This window comes from Mustelus asterias, chromosome 3 (genome assembly GCF_964213995.1).
Source record: "Mustelus asterias chromosome 3, sMusAst1.hap1.1, whole genome shotgun sequence".
In the NCBI taxonomy this organism is placed as follows: domain Eukaryota; kingdom Metazoa; phylum Chordata; class Chondrichthyes; order Carcharhiniformes; family Triakidae; genus Mustelus; species Mustelus asterias.
Genome location: NC_135803.1, coordinates 137,978,119 through 137,995,299, shown reverse-complemented (window position 1 = coordinate 137,995,299; position 17,181 = coordinate 137,978,119). Strand labels below are relative to the sequence as shown.

At 44.2% G+C, this 17,181-nt stretch overlaps 1 protein-coding gene across 2 annotated transcripts in view; it reads right to left on the bottom strand.

Annotated features, from left to right (window-relative positions):
* Positions 1-2,277: 2,277 nt before the first annotated feature.
* The window catches only part of LOC144491633 (uncharacterized), a 31,679-nt gene continuing 16,775 nt past the window's right edge, over positions 2,278-17,181 (bottom strand). For both annotated transcript variants that reach the window (XM_078209740.1, XM_078209741.1), the window contains exons 3-5: positions 15,340-15,455; positions 6,751-6,936; positions 2,278-5,364 (exon numbers count right to left, since the gene is read on the bottom strand). In XM_078209740.1, coding sequence (XP_078065866.1) covers positions 5,270-5,364; positions 6,751-6,936; positions 15,340-15,455 — 397 coding nt within the window. In that variant the 3' untranslated portion in view covers positions 2,278-5,269. The remainder of the gene's footprint in view (positions 5,365-6,750; positions 6,937-15,339; positions 15,456-17,181) is intronic.

Sequence of the window (17,181 nt, the reverse complement as noted above, 5' to 3'; positions counted from 1 at the left end):
TCATAGAATCCTACAGTGCAGAAAGAGGCCATTCGGCCCATCGAGTCTGCACCAACCACAATCCCACCCAGGCCCTATGCCCATATCCCTACATATTTACCTACTAATCCCTCGAACCTATGCATCCTAGGACACTAAGGGGCAATTTAGAATGGCCAATCAACTGAGCCTGCACATCTTTGGACTGTGGGAGGAAACCGGAGCACCCGGAGGAAACCCACGCAGACACAGGGAGAATGTGCAAACTCCACACAGATAGTGACCCGAGCCCGGATTCGAACCCAGGTCCCTGGAGCTGTGAAGCAGCAGTGCTAACCACTGTGCTACCGTGCCATGCACAAGTGGGAAGAACAATTATAATAAGGCCCATGTAACCATAATGTGTCTCATAGACACACTCGGAATATGTCTGGTAAAGCCTAGCCGTTGTTTTCACGATCATTATAGCACGTTGGATGCTTCATAACAGAGGAATAAGGAACATTGGAACAAGGAATAGGAGTAGGTAATTCAGAAAAATAGACCCCAATCCATCATTTATTAGAGCAAAACCGATTCATACCTTAATGTTATCTACAGACCTAGCGATGTAGAGATGTTGCTATGATGAAAGAATTGCTATTTCTGAAATCTAAAGATGATGATGGTATGGGGAAGGAAACGCTACAGAATGAGAAGTGTGCACAGGAAGGAAAGGAAGTGCAGTAGAACATGCCAGGACAAAAATAATATGGAACTCGCTGCCGGGAGAGGTAGTGGGAGGAGATAAGATAGTGATTTTTAAGGGGCGTCTTGACGAATACATGAATAGAATGGAATAGAGGGATATGGTCCCTGGAAGGATAAGGGGTTTTAGTTCAGTCGGGCAGCATGGTCAATGCGGGCTTGGAGGGCCAAAGGGTCTGTTCCTGTGCTGTAATTTTCTTTATTCATGGAATCCCCAGTGCAGAAGACCATTTGGCCCATCGAGTCCACACCGACCACAATCCCACCCAGGCCCTATTCCCGTAAACCCATACATTTACCCTAGCTAGTCCGCCTGATACTAGGGTCAATTTAGCATGACCAATCAACCTAACCTGCACATCTTTGGACCGTGGGAGGAAACCGGAGCACCCGGAGGAAACCCATGCAGACATGGGGAGAATGTGCAAACTCCACACGGACAGTGACCCGAGGCCAGAATTGAACGCGGGTCCCTGGCGCTGTGAGACAGCAGTGCTAACCACTGTGCAATCCTTGTTCTTTGATGGACAAGTGGTTTTGATCATTGAAAATTGACCAACTAAAGAAAAGTCATTTCAAACAACCTCTGTCCCCTTCCACCGGCTTACAACATTCATAAACTTCTTCACTGTCCAAGACAAGTGTCAATTTCCTTCCGGAGACAGATATCTTCACCTGGAAGCTTACAAAGAAATTTATGCAAATTTCCAGGTGATCAGGAGGTATTTAACCTTAAATAAATACGAGTGAATTTGATTTCAAAAATCAATTCTTTCAACCTACTTAACACCGTGACTCCCCTTTATACCAGCTGGTTTGTTCCAACTCCTAATCCATCACTCCAATGTGACGCTCCTGATTGAGCTGTGGTTGAGCAGTCTGATTGGAATAGCCCTTGGAGCCTCAGAGACCTGAAAAGACTCTCAGGGATAAACAGCTGAACACCCCACGTTTTGCAGTGAAGAGGTGCCAGGCACGCGACAGAAATTCTTTCAAGTGAAGATATTAAGGTAAAGACACTCACTGTAACTCTGAAGAGACAGTGATCTCTGCACATCTTGGACACTAAAAGGCAATTTAGCATGGCAATCCACCTAACCTGCAAATCTATCGACTGTGGGAGGAAACCGGAGAACCTGGAGGAGACCCACACAGACACCAGGGAGAATGTGCAAACTCCACACAGGCAGTCACCCGAGGCTGGAATCAAACCCGGGTCCCTGGGGCTGTGAGGCAGCAGTGCTAACCACTGTGCTGCTCAAGACCCCAAGACACTATTTTGAAGAAGTGGAGGGAAATCCTCTCCCATGTTAATAACCAATATTTATCCTTCAACCAACTTTACTGAAATAGGTTATATGGTCATTTATCACTGCTGTTCGCGGGGCCTTGCTGTGCACAATATGGCTGCCACATCAAGGACTTTGCTGGCTGTGAAATTCTTTGGAACATCCTGAAGCAAGTATATAAATGCAAGTTTTTCTTTATTTCTATTTGGGCAACAATATTGTGTAACCCTTCTGTAGACAAACTCTACACATTGCACAGAAATGTTGAGAAATAAAAGGTGTTTATTATAAGTTTGCAGAGTTTCAAACAGCTCTTAAGAGATCATGAATTGCAAGTTAGAAAAGTACCAGAAATTTATTTTATCTTCATTCACAAATCGAGGATCTCCTTAAACATTATAAAATCTGAAGTATGTAAAATCTAAGGAAAGATTACATGACCAAGTTGCTAAAAGCACAGATACTAAATGCCCTTTCAATGTTATTCCCAGAACACTAAATTTTCACTACTGAATGAACATATAATCATGCAGTCTAAAACAAAATGCATACCGTACCACCATTAAATAAATCCAGAATTCCCAACATTTTTCTACGTATCAAGTTATTAAGCCAAGAAATGATTGCAATAAGATTCAAGCTGAAATGAAAACCTTCAGAAATAGTAAACCCATACAGAGTCACAGCCTTGTGTGCTATGGCGTTTCAAGCGCTCATCCATATGCTTCTTAAATGTTGTGAAATGTATGCCCTTTATTGGACATTTTGGGCGGAATTTTCCCATCCCGCCTGCCACGGGAATCGTAGTGGGCGATACACGGATCATGCAAAGGTCCATTGACCTCGGATGGGATTTTCCGGACTTGGGGCGAGTGCGGCCGGAAATCCCACCCTTTTTTGTGTGTGTGGAGAAATGTCCTCACTAATTTTTAGAGGGATAGAAGGAAACTTATTTCCATCCATCTTAAACACTCCTCTATCCCAGGTTTCCTTGTGCTTTTCAAGCCTTCCCCTGATTAGCTATTAAGTCCAATTGGGTAGATTTGTACATGTCAAAGGAAGGGCCAGTGACATAATGATTGCAAGTTTCCTGAGTTTGCCCTACTAATGCGCTCTGGGCGCATTAGACCAAGATATTTGCGTCATGACAGCTGCCTGGTTCATCTGATCCAAGGCATGATGTTGAGCATGAAGTCTTTTGAGGAGCTAGGTTATAATAATTTTTGCATTTACATAACGCAGTTTATGTAGTAAAATGTCACAATGCAATTTGCAAGAATGCTATCAAACAAAACTGAGCCACACAAGAAGATATTAAGACAGATTAGTCAAGAAGATCATTTTTAAAGGAAAAGGGAAGGTGGAATTCCAGGATTGAAGGCTCAGGATGACAAAGGCATGGCTACCATATTGGCGAAGCAATTAGAATGTGAGAGTTGTAAGAAGTTAAAATTGGAGGAGTTTTTAAAACTCATTCATGGGATGTAGGCGTCAGTGGATGGGCCAGCATTTATTGTTCATCCCTAATTGCCCTTGAAAAGAGGGCATTTAAAGAATCAACCACATCACTGTGGATCTGGAGTCACCTGTAGGCCAGATCAGCCAAGGGTGGCAGATTTCCTTCCTGAAAGGACATTACTGAGCCAGGTGGGTTTTTACAACAATTGTCAATGATTTCATGGTCATCATTATCTCTTAATTCCAGATTTTGAAAAATTGAATTCAATTCTGCCGTGGTTGGATTTGAACCCAGGTCGCTAAAGTATATTACTCTGGGTCTCTGGATTACTTGATCAGTGACAATACTATTACACCACTGCCACCCCAGGGGATGTAGTGCTGGAGGAAGTATGACAGAGATAGGCACCAGAATTCTACCACCCCACCCGCCACGGAATCGGAGTGGGCAAGGGGTGGACAATGGAAATACCCATTGACCTCAGACAGGAATTAGCAGTCTTGCTTGAGCAAGGCCGTAAAATCCCACCCAGGAAGTGTCGAAACTACAGAGGAATTTGAAAACGTATGTAGGTCAGCGAGCACAGAGATGACAGGTGACTGGGACTTGGTGTGAACTATGATGTGGGACAGAGTAATGAATGAGTTCAAGTTTCTGAGGGATGGAAGATGAACAACAGCTAATGCATTGGAATAGTCCGGTCGAGAAGTAACAATGGCCTGGGTGAGGGTTTCAGCAGAAGGTGAGTTGAGATAGGGGCAAAGATGGATGACGTTACAGAAGTGGAATTAGGTGGTTTTGGAGATGTAGTTCCTTTGTGGTCAGAAAGGTAGGTGAAATACAAGACCAAAGTTTAAAAACTGGTTAGGCCTCAAATAGTTGCCAGAGAGAGGGATGGTGTCAGTGGCTGGGGAACAGACTTAATGGCTGGACCCGAAATATTTAGTCAGATTAAACTTCTGCTCATCCAGTATTGGATGCTGGACAAGCGATGTGACAAATCAAGGAACACATCGGTTTGTGCAACTGAGAAACACATTTTAAAGCTTTTATTTTATTTCTGATTACAAAATCCTTGACTTTTTTTTAAGACTAATTTTGTGACAGGGTGCGTATTCGTTTGAATTTTCATCCTTTCCCCCCTCATTTCTCAGGAGCTGCGACAACATTCTCAATGGGCCTGCCCATTTGTACAGCTATCATCGAGGAGAAGAGAGGTGAACAGCACACAGAGTGAAACTAAGGAGTACCAGGTGTTATCAGGAGGTGCAGCCCGGCAGGAATTACCCCCTCCCACAGAGCATACAGGCAACATAGATGTTATGAAGAGTTTGCTGGGGAATTCTGCATTAGAAGAGATCACTTCAGCAGAGAGGAAACATGGCACCTCTGTGACTTACTGCAGGAAGAAATCAACTTGAATCATTTATGACTGAACACACACTGGGACACATTTTGGACCGGGGTTCTATGCAAATCAGCAGACTTCCCTATCAGGTGACTAGCAAGTCCGAATTAGAATCCCACAATGTTGCTGCACAGAAGGAGGCCATTCGGCCCATCGTGGAGCTTAGCATCGATTTCCAAAGGGGAGATAGGGACAAGCCCACGTTGATTTTTGTTTACAAATTGTTCCACCGTAGTTTTCTCCTGGTTTTGTAGCTTTAAAGGCCAAGATTCAGTCGGTTTGCTTGTTCTAAGCGCAGAAGCGATTTTGTGTGTGATTTTGAGGAAATGGAGAGAGGATAACGATAGCAGGCGTACAAACATTTGAGGGCATTTGCTGGTCACGTTTTCACACATGTGGATCCACAAAGGCTGGATTATCCCCCGAGTTTGCTGCAGGAGTGTAAATAGGCTGGGCCGCAGGATAACCATAAGGTTGGCCCACTATAACAGAGGAGAAATAGAGAGAGTTAACATTGGGCAAATAAACTTTAAAAGTTGCAGCATTGCAATTTATAGATCATAGATTCCCAACAGCGCAGAAGGAGACCATTTAGCCCATCGAGCCTGGACTGTGGGAGGAAAACGGAGCACCCGGAGGAAACCCATGCAGACACGGGGAGAACATGCAAACTCCACACAGTCACCCGAGGCCAGAATTGAACTCGGGTCCCTGGAAGTGAGAGTCAGCAGTGCTAACCACTGTGCCCTAAATAATTATAAATTGAAGACACAAAACTACCATCTACACCCATTGTGCTTAGTTTTGTTGATTGAACTATTTTTACACTGAACTATTTTTATTCATTAAACAAATGGGCTGAGTATTGCCACATTCATAGGCTGAATTGCGCATTGAGGGTCCTGCAGCTAGCTTCCGCTTTTTACTGGGGTTGGGTGGAGCAGTAGTGCTCCTTCCTCCAGGCTGCACAATGCTGCTCTTTCTGTGTCCCAAACATTGGGCCTGTATCCACCTCGTGACCGACCCTCTTTCTTAAGGTGAATGCTGCCAAATACCACCTCTCAAGGCACTTTGTCCCAGCCCCTGCACTGTCCCGATGTTAAATGAGGAATGTCCCATCCCCCGCCCAAAAATGAACCAGGCCTCCTGTTGCCACAAGGACTGGGAAGCCTCACACTGCCATCTATCCACCAGGGATATTCTCAGGGATCAAATTAACTATTGTACTTTGTTGTGCAAATCTGGCTTTCAAATTGGAAATCAGTGAAAGACAAATTCCCCTGTCTTAGTGCAGTTTTCTTTCAATCAACGTAGTGAGGCCTGCTATGCCGGAAAGAACTTACTTCCTGCCAGCAATCCCTACAAATTTCCTCAATTCCTGAGGAAAAGCAGTTATTTCACATTAGATACAGGTTTCCTCCGGGTGCTCTGGTTTCCTTTCACAGTCCAAAGATGTGCAGGTTAGGTGGATTAGCTATGTTAAATTGCCCCTTAGTGTCCAAAGGTGTGTAGGTTAAGTGGATTAGCCATGCTAAATTAGTCCTTAGTGTCCAAGGATGTGTAGGTAAGGTGGATTAGTCATGGTAAATGCATGGGGTTATGGGGATTAGACCTGGGTAAGATGTTCTTTTGGAGAGTCGGCGTAGACTTGATGGGCCGAATGGCCTCTTCTGCACTGTAGGGATTCTATGATTCTATTACAGTTCTTCATTTATAGCGAAAAAAATCTATAAACTAACAGCTAGGAAGGCTCAAGATTCTCCCATCGGAAAAACACAACTCTTTTAAAATAAGTAAACGTATTGCTTTACAAGGGAAAGTTTAAGTCATCAATGTAAAATGCATTACACAACATTAACTTCACTTACTTGTGGCAGCTTCATGGTAGGGGGGCGGTTGGCAGTAATTGGGATATGCCATTGGATACGGATTAGAATATGGAGCTGTGGGCATTGCTAGCTGTGCAGGAGGTACTTGAAAAGGTACAGGTTGGTATCCTTGGCCTGTTGGGTAAGCTGGCATTTGTTGAGAACAGGTTACTGCGGTTACAACAGCTGGGAAAAAAACACAAGGGGAGAGAAAACTCGACAATTGAATAAAATGCAACAAAATATTCCTAATGTAAAGATTTATAACTTTGTTTAAAAAATACAGAGTATTAGTCATCCTGGAAGAGACCAAATGCAATAAACACTCCCAATATGTAAAACAACTTGAAGGTTTTGATATATTATTGTCACATGTATCGGGATACAGTGAAAAGTACGGTTTCTTGCGCGCTATACAGACAAGGCATACCATTCATAGAGTACATAGGGGAGAAGGAAAGGAGAGGGTGCAGAATATAGTGTGACAGTCATAACTAGGATGTAGAGAAAGTTCAACTTAATACAAGGTAGGTCCATTCAAAAGTCTGATGGCAGCACGGAAGCAGCTGTTTTTGAGTCGGTTGGTACATGACCTCAGACTTTTGTATCTTTTTCTTGACGGAAAAAGGTGGAAGAGAGAATGTCCGGGGTGCGTGCGGTCCTTGATTATGCTGGTTGCTTTTCCGAGGCAGCGGGAAGTATAGACAGAGTCAATGGATGGGAGGCTGATTTATGTGATGGACTGGACCTACGTTCACAATCCTTTGTAGTTTCTTGTGGTCTTGGTCAGAGCAAGAGCCATACCACGCTGTGATACATCTGGAAAGGATGCTTTATATGGTGCATTTGTAAAAGTTGGTGAGAATCGTAGCAGACATGCCGAATTTACATGACTGACTGGTTTCTCAACACATCTGGAATGGACAAGATACCATAGAATTCCCTACCTCTTCTCACTGCCTACACCTGTTCCCGCCAAAAGGAAGGTACCTTTCTATGTTAATGAGAATGAACAAACTCAAAATTTGAACAGTGTCTGTCTTTCTCAAAAAATGTCAGTGGCTAATAATGAAGTAGTCCTGTTCTGCCATCATTACTTTTTCTTGTGTTATCCGGCTCTGTACCCAACATTATGCTCCATTAATCGGAAATTATGATACTCCCTAATGTAAATCATCACTTTAGAAACCAGAAGCCATTCACAAGTTGACTGGAACCCAAAGACTTCCGAGCACTGTTGGGGTCACTACATTATGGCCAGCCAAGCTTCTAATAGAGGCACAAATGGTCCTCATTGTTGGTAACCTCCATTGTAATCTATGCATTTGGTACTGTGTTGTGCGTTGTTATTAATTATAAACCCCATCCTGCCATTATGGCATCAAATCAACCAGAAAAAGCCAAGGTGAGAGGTTCAAAAGAGTTGTGTTGACAGAAAATGGACACTTGTAGACCTGCTGAAATAGAATCGTGGCTGATCTGACATTCCTTACATCCACTTTCCTGCCCTTTCCCCGTAACCTTTGATTCCCTTACTGATCAAAAATCTATCTATCTCAGCCCTAAATATACACAAGGTCTCTGCACCCACAGCTGTGTGTGGCAAGGATTCAATATGTTTCACTGAGATCACCTCTCATTCTGTTGAATTCCAGTGAATCCCAACTTGTTCAACCTTTCCTCACAAGCCAATCCTTCCATACTGGGGATCATCCCAGTGAACCTTCTCTTAACTGCCTCCAATGAAATAATGCGCGAGATCGTGAGCCAGCGTTTGCCTTTCATGTGACTGGCAGCGGGGGCTCAATATCTGGTGGAAGACGTGAATCTCACTACCACAACCTGATAGTGCCAACCTGTGCCAAGGAGCGGACACACAAGTGGGAGCCTCATTGGTTGTGGGCTGGGAGCGGGCAGAGGAGCAGGGATTGCGGCTCTGATTGTTGAGGGTGGGGAAGGGCCCGATGATCGGGGGGGGGGGGGGTAATGTAAGGCAAATTTGGCTGCAGTACATTTTCCTCCAAATCATTAATATATATTGTAAACAGTTGCAGTCCCACCACCGATCCCTGTGGAGCCTCACTGGTTACAGAACCAGAAAAAGAACCCCTTATCCCCACTCACTGTTTCCAGCCCATCATGCAATTCTCTATCCATGCCAATATACTACCTCCAACACCATGGGCTCCTATCATATGATTTAACCTTTTGTGAGGTACTTTGTCAAATGCTTTCAGTAAGTCCAAATACAACACATCTACTCATTCCCCTCTATCCAATCTGGTTGAGACTTCCTCAAAAAACTCTTAATAAATTAGTCAGACATGATTTCCTTTTCATGAAACCATGCTGACTCTGCTTGATTAGATCATGATTTTCCAGGTGTGCTGCTCTTACTTCCTTAAAAATTGACTCCAACATTTTTCTAACAATAGCTTTTAGGCGAAACGGCCTATAATTACCCGTTTTTTGTCTCTTTCTCTTTTTGAATAGGGGTATCACATTGGCAATTTTCCAATTCTCTTATACTTCTCCACAATCCAAGGATTTTTGGAAAATTACAACCAATGCGTCAACTATATTTGTAGCAACTTCTCGGAGGGTCCAAGGATGCAAGTCTTATCTGTCTTCAATTCCATTAGTTTGTCTAATATTACTCCTCCAGTGATGGTGATGGTAGTTAATTCCTCCCCCGTATTCTTTACTATTAATGGGATGTTTGAAGTACCTTCTGCCGTAAAGACTGATGCAAAATATCTGTTTAACTCCTCTGCCATTTCCTTGTTCCTCATAATTACTTCCCCAGATTCATTTTCTAAGGGACCAATATGCACTTTGACCTCTGTTCTTTTTCATATATTTAAAGACGCTCTTCTTGTCAGTTTTTATATTCCTTCCTAGTTTGCCCTCATAGTTCTTTTTCTCTCTTTATTATCTTTTTAGTCCTCCTTTGCTGGATTCTAAAGTTATCCCAGTCTTTGGGGATATCATGTCTTTATATGTCTTTTCTTTCAGCTTAATACTCTCCTTAACCCCCTTCATTAGCCACGGTTGGTTTATCTCTCTCTCAGAATCTTTCCTCCTTATTGAGATATATTTTTGCTGAGAGTCATGAATTACCTCCTTATACGCTGCCACTGCTTGCGTCCTGTTTTTCCTGCTAATCTATCTGCCCAGCCCACTTTAGCTAACTTCATCTTCATTTCATTGTAATTCCCTTTATTTAGGTTAAACACATTTGCTTCTGAACCAAGTTTCTTACTTTCAAACTGAAGATTAAATTCTATCATGTTATGATCACTATTTCCTACAGGATCTTTTACTCTGAGGTCATTTATTTAACCTGCCTCATTACCCATTACCAAATCCAAGACAGCCTGTTCCCTGGTTGGCTCCATGACATATTACTCCAGGAAACTATCCCTAATGCACTCTATGAGTTTGTGGTTACTATTTGGGGGTCTATGCACTACTCCTACCAAATGTCTTCTTTACCTTGCTGTTTCTTTACCTCCACCCAAATGGACTCTACATCATCCAATCCTAGATCATCTCTCACAACTGACCTCACTTCATCTTTTATTAACAGTGCTACCCCACCATCTTTCCTTCCTTCCCGTCTTTCCAAAAGGTCTAATATTCTTGGATATTATGATCCCAAGTTTGATCTCCTGTTGACCTTGTCTCCGTAAGTTATGAGGTCATATCTATTTACCTCGATTTGCGCTGTCAGTTCGCTTATTCGACTGCTTCATGCATTAAGTTACAAAGCATTTAGGCTTGCCTTTTTGCCATTTTTAATCACCCTATTTTTACTTTTGCTTCAACTCTGAAACTTTAACTAAAGCGATATCAGGAATTGTGCCCTCTAAATGCAGCCAACCTGAGAATAATAGGTATGAATGTATGTCTAAAGCTCATCCAGTTTTTCCAACTTTCTTTCTGCATAAGCAACATGTATTTGGCCAGTTATGCAATCTCTTCTTGCATCTTCAATATGCGTTGCATACAGGGCCTCTCAGAGTTTTGCTACATGTAGAAAGCTCTTCTTTCTAATGGGTTGACTCGAATAAGTTAAGTGCTAAGCACGCAGAGCCTGGGCACTTTTGTCTAAATGTTCTTATGTGGTCAAATGTGTCAATGGCTGAACACATATACAGCAAGACTAGACTTTCACTGAAACATTTCTTTGAATTGTGGTTGATTAAAAAACTGTTACTGTACCACCATGAACATTTAATGTGTCAATGCTGAATTATCACTGTCGGAAAATTCAATTTCAGTTGATCCGATTGTCATCTATACATATATTGTAGTTTCGTCGAATCAATCAAGACAAATATATAACCCAGTAGAGCTTCCAAATAGAACAGCTGGCCAATTTAACAGCAATGACTACACATTATAGTAATTAACACAAAGATCTTTAGGATGTTTCTGTGAGATGTTATTTGGCACCATATAAAAGCAATTCCCTTTTCTGCATTTTCAAATATTCTGTTGTAATGATTGAACTGGGTGCCATCCTTGACACTATCCACAGATGTGAATACAGTACAATTGAGGCAGATAAGGAAGAGTGCAAGCAAGGTCCCTCATGTTAAGGTTCAATTCATAATGTAATATTCTGCCCCAATGACAGCTTTTCTGACATGGTGCAATTTGCATAGGTAAGCTCCTCAACAGGATTCTCTGTCTTGTTTCTCTCCAGACTCTCACTGTAAGCTTAAAAAGGTCACGGAAACAGCAGATAGCACTTCTTATGTCAAAGTATTCATCTAGACATTGATAAACTGGAAACAGTGCAAAGAAATCATAGAAATCATAGAAACCCTACAGTGCAGAAGGAGGCCATTCGGCCCATCGAGTCTGCACCGACCACAATCCCACCCAGGCCCTACCCCCACATATTTTACCCGCTAATCCCTCTAACCTACACATCCCAGGACTCTAAGGGGCAATTTTTTAACCTGGCCAATCAACCTAACCCGCACATCTTTGGACTGTGGGAGGAAACCGGAGCACCCGGAGGAAACCCACGCAGACACGAGGAGAATGTGCAAACTCCACACAGACAGTGACCCGAGCCGGGAATCGAACCCGGGACCCTGGAGCTGTGAAGCAGCAGTGCTAACCACTGTGCTACCGTGCCGCCCAGATTTACCAAGGATGTTGCCGGGACTAGTGGGCCTGAGTTATGGGGAGCGGTTGGCCGGGTTATGACTTTATTCCTCAGAATGTAGGAGAATGAGGGGTGGCCTTATTGAGGAGTATAAAATCATGAGGGGCATAGATAGGGATAAACGCACAGTCTTTTTCCCCAAGGTAGGGGAATTGAAACTGAGAGGACATAGGTTTAAGGTGAGGGGGGAAAGATTTAAAAGGGACCCGAGGGGCAACTTCTTCATGCAGAGGATGATGCGTACATGGAATGAGCTGCCAGAAAAAGTGGTTGAGGCAGGTTCAATAGCAACATTTATAAAGCATTTGGATAAATACATGGAGGGAAAGGATTCGGGAGATCTGGGCCAACTCGATTTTCATGTTTGCTGATGACACTACTCTAGTGGGTTGGATCTCAAACAATGACAAGATAGAGTACAGGAATGAGATAGAGAATCTGGTGAACTGGTGTGACGACAATAATCTCTCCCTCAATGTCAACAAAACAAAGGAGATTGTCATTGACTTCAGGAAGCATAGAGAACATGCCCGTCTACATCAACGGGGGCAAAGTAGAAATGGTTGAAAGCTTCAATTTTTTAGGTGCCCAGATCACAACAACCTGTCCTGATCCCTCCATGCCGACACTATAGTTAAGAAAGCCCACCAACGTCTCTACTTTCTCAGAAGACATGTCATGTCAGCTACGACACTCACCAACAGATGCACCATAGAAAGCATTCTTTCTGGTTGTATCACAGCTTGGTATGGCTCCTGCTCTGCCGAAGACCGCAATAAACTTCAAACAGTCGTGAATGTAGCCCAATCCATCACGCAAACCAGTCTCCCATCCTTTGAGTCTGCCTACACTTCCCGCTGCCTCAGCAAAGCAGCCAGCCTTATCAAGGGCTCCAGGCACCCTGGACGTTCTCTCTTCCATCTTCTTCCGTCGGGAAAAAGATACAAAAGTCTGAAGTCACGTACCAAACAACTCAAGGACAGCTTCTTCCCTGCTGCCATCAGACTTCTGAATGGACCTACCTCGCATTAAGTTGATCTTTCTCTACACCCTAACTACGACTGTAACACTACATTCTGCACTCTCTCATTTTCTTCTCTATGAACAGTATGCTTTGTCTGTACAGCGCGCAAGAAACAATACTTTTCACTGTGTACCAATACATGTGACAATAATAAATCAAATCAAAATGCGGGCAACTGGGACTAGATGGGAGGGCACCATGGTTGACATGGACTGGTTGGGCCGAAGGGCCCATTTCAGTGCTGTATTGCTCTATGGCTCCATTCTGATGTGTGGTGGGATAATCACTTATTCATGTAAAACTGTATATTCTAGATGTTGGGTGATTTGACACTCAAGCATAAGATAACAGCAATGTTCCTCTAACATGCACCAAATCTCCATCTTTTCTGTGCAGGAAGGATCTGGAGCTCACGTGAATTGCAGCTTAAGAGATAATATTGATCACAAGAAAGCGGTGTGATGTTCAAACTGTTCCTTTCTGTTATACTTCAGCCATCAGCCACACAACCATTGATCCGCGAGCTTTGTTTGCTTTCCTGACGGTTCGTTACCTCCTGCACTTTAAGTTCTGCATTTATACCTGATTGACTTGTTTCCCAGAGCAGCTGGAAATAATCTATGTTCATGCAAGCTTGTCGTTCTCATTAGTGTCATGTGGGGTGGTGGCAGTAAGGCCAGCGACTGGCAGGGTGAATAACGTTGCCACTTGCTCCGAGGTCACGGGCAACAGTTGAGACCGTTGGACAGGACTGGCTAGAAGCAAGAATTCAGGACCAACACCTTCATAAGTGGCGAGAAAGGATCAAGACGAAACAAAAGGTTGACAATTCATCTAACTGGAACATCAAGACTGCCCAGCTGGGTGCTACTCTTAGAACTGCCCATTAGCTTTTCGTAAGAATCATCTTGAGGTGTAGTCGTTGCAATTGTGCAGGGACCACTGCATCTTGAAAGAAGAATTGAACTTTTACTTGGTCTCACATTAAAGATGCACGGCCTTTAAGTGAGCAGTTTGTATTGACGGGTGGCACAGTGGTTAGCACTGCTGCATCACAACGCCAGGTACCCGGGTTCAATTCCGTCCTTGGGTGACTGTGCTGGAGTTTGTATGTTCTCCCCGTATCTGCGTGGGTTTCCTCTGGGTGTTCTGGTTTCCTCCCACAGTCCAAAGATGTGTGTGCGGGTTAGGTTAATTGGCCATGCTAAACTGCCCCTTAGTCTCGGAGATTAGCGGGGTAAATCTGTGGAGTTATAGGGATAGGACCTGGGTGGGATTGTTGTCAGTGCAGGCTCGATGGGCCGAATGGCCTCCTTCTGCACTGTAGGGATTCTATGATTCTTACTGAATATCAGTCCTTTCATTGTCTTACATGGGGGTTATCTATTCAAATTTGATAGTGGCCTTGTACTCATAGTCATTCTAATTGGCTTACTGCAGTTCAACCAACTGCTTGGCTTTCTGAAGTAGAACAGACAGAATTGAGGTCATTGGGCACATGTTTCTGTTGATCAATTCCATTCTGGTACCAATGGTGCCTTCTCATTTCTTGGTCATTGAAAATGGGCCACACTGCATCCAACTTTCACAGCCTTGAGCGGTGAGCAGAACTCAAAGGCAGCTTCGAGTCGGGGGAACCAAGTTGCTGAGTCAGAACTGAAGGGTTAAAGGGGAAAAGGCAATTGCAGGAGGGAGGGCGTGAAAGGAACAGGAGGAACATTCATTAGTCTTGACAGAAGTATGTATTAGTCTCTTTAAGGTTAGACCACTCAATGTCTAGTAACAACGGGCAATGCACATGTGGCCCATTGATACATGGAAAAGGTGGCCTACAATGGGCTAAAGAAGAGATCAAATTGAGGTACACAAGACGATAAAAGGTATGGATAAAGTAGACGTGGAACAGATGCTTCCTCCTGTGGGGCATTCTAGGACGAGAGATCATAGTCTTAGGATAAGGGGTAGCAAATTTAAAACAGAGTTGAGGAGAAACTACTTCCCCCAAAGGGTTGTGAATCTGTGGAATTCACTACCCTAAAGTGCGGTGGATGCTGGGACAGTGAGTAAATTTGAGGAGTTAGATAAATTTTTAATTGGTAATGGGTTGAAGGGTTATGGGGGGGGCGCGGGGCACAAAATGGGGATGAGGAGCATATCAGCCATGATTGAATGGCAGAGCAGACTCGATGGGCCGAATGAGATCTGGGACTTCACTGTTGAAATAGGGCACCATCTGTTTGAGTACTGCATTAAGTCAAGATTTTGGTCCTAAATTCTTATCGACTGCTTCAGTCAGATGGTGGGAAGATGAAAGTAGCTCTCATTGCACTTTTGGTGCCTTGTTTACCAAAACAATGTTCCTCTAAGTTCAGCAGTTACTTACCGGGCCGCGGTGGTTCTGATCGGCAACAGGCACAGCAACCGCAGCAGCAGCACGACAGGACACCGACCACGGCAATGATTACAAGGACCACTCCAACTCCAATTAATATCTTCTGACTGAAGAAAAGGAAGACAAGAAAAAGTGATACTGACGAGAAATACAGGCAGACAGCGGAGATCATCAGATAATTATGGGCAGAAGTTTACACTCGCCCATCCCCACCAAAACTGGTGAGGGGAGCGTAGAATTGCATGGATGGGATTTCTCCTGCCCTGACACAGACATTTCACAGTTGGGTGGACACCTTTCACCCATTAAGGCCCTAAAGTGACCATCTCAGGCAGGAAATTTGGGGGCTCCATTCTGAAGGCCCTTTCAGATTTGGGGCTATCTCCCCTTTGGGAGTTTGGAACTCTGGCCCTCCTTACAACCCCCCTCCATGCCACAATTGCCACCCCCCCCCCCCCCCCCCCCCCCCAAGGCATCCCCTACCCTCTCACTCCTGAAACCCCCGGTACCTACTTTGAGAACAGTCCTGGGAATTAGTTCTAGGCAAAGGGTCACAGTACCTCTTCTGGCCACTACAGTAATCTGATTGGCCGACAGCCCTCACGGGCAGGACGAGCTCCCAAGGGCAGACTGAAATTCCGCCCACTGCCAACCAACAGTCAAGTGAGCGATAAATGGCAGTGGGCTTCTGGCGGTAGCACGTTAGCCATGCTGCTCTATGGATCGGGATGGTATTTGTTACGAAAGTCCTATTCTTGTGTTTGGTTTGAGAGCAAGCCTAAGGGAGGATTGGGACTGATGTCAGAAGGGACCTTTTGTGCAAAGTAGTATTAAGTTTTCAATCCAAAGCTCTGGTGAATCAACTGCTGCTGAAGATCTTTTTTCCCTGTTCATTCTTGGGACGTGGGTGTGGCTGGCTGGCCAGCATTTATTGCCCATCCTTAGTTGCCCTTGAGAAGGTGGTGGTGAGCTGCTTTCTTGAATTGTTGCAGCCCATGTGTGCTGGGTTGACACACAATACCATTAGGAAGGGAATTCCAGGATTTTGACCCAGCGATTGCAAAGGAACGCCAATATATTTCCACAGTAAGAAGTCTCACAACACCAGGTTAAAGTCCAACAGGTTTATTTAGAATTAAGGGCTTTTGGAGCACTGCTCCTTCATCAGGGGAAGCTCGTGATTCCAAATAAACCTGTTGGACTTTAACCTGGCGTTGTAAGCTTCTTACTGGGTGCACCCCAGTCCAACGCCGGCATCTCCACATCATAATATATTTCCAAGTCAGGATGGTGAGTGGCTTGGAGGGCAACTTGCAGGTAGTGGTGTTCCCATGTATCTGCTGTCCTTGTTCTTCTAGACGGAAGTGGTTGTGGGTTTGGAAGGTGCTGTCTAAGGATCTTTGGCGAATTGGTGCCGTGCATCTTGTAGATAGTACACACTGCTGTTACTGAGCATCGGTGGTGGAGGGAGTGGGTGTTTGTGGATGGGGTGCCAATCAAGCAGGCTGCTTTGTCCTGATTGGTGTCAAGCTTCGAGTGTTATTGGAGCTGCACCCATCCAGGCAAGTGGGGAGTATTCCACCACACCCCTGACTTGCGCCCTGTAGATGGTGGCCAGGCTTTGGGGAGTCAGGAGGTGAATTACTCGCCACAGTCTTCCTAACCTCTGACCTGCTCTTGTAGCCACTATATTTATGTGGTGAGTCCAGTTGAGTTTCTGGTCAATGGTAACACCAAGGATGTTGAACACGGGACAGAATTTTGCAGCGTTAGGCAGATATCATCAGTCTGGAAGACCCTCTAAGGTAATACAACAGTATAACTTCCAGATGT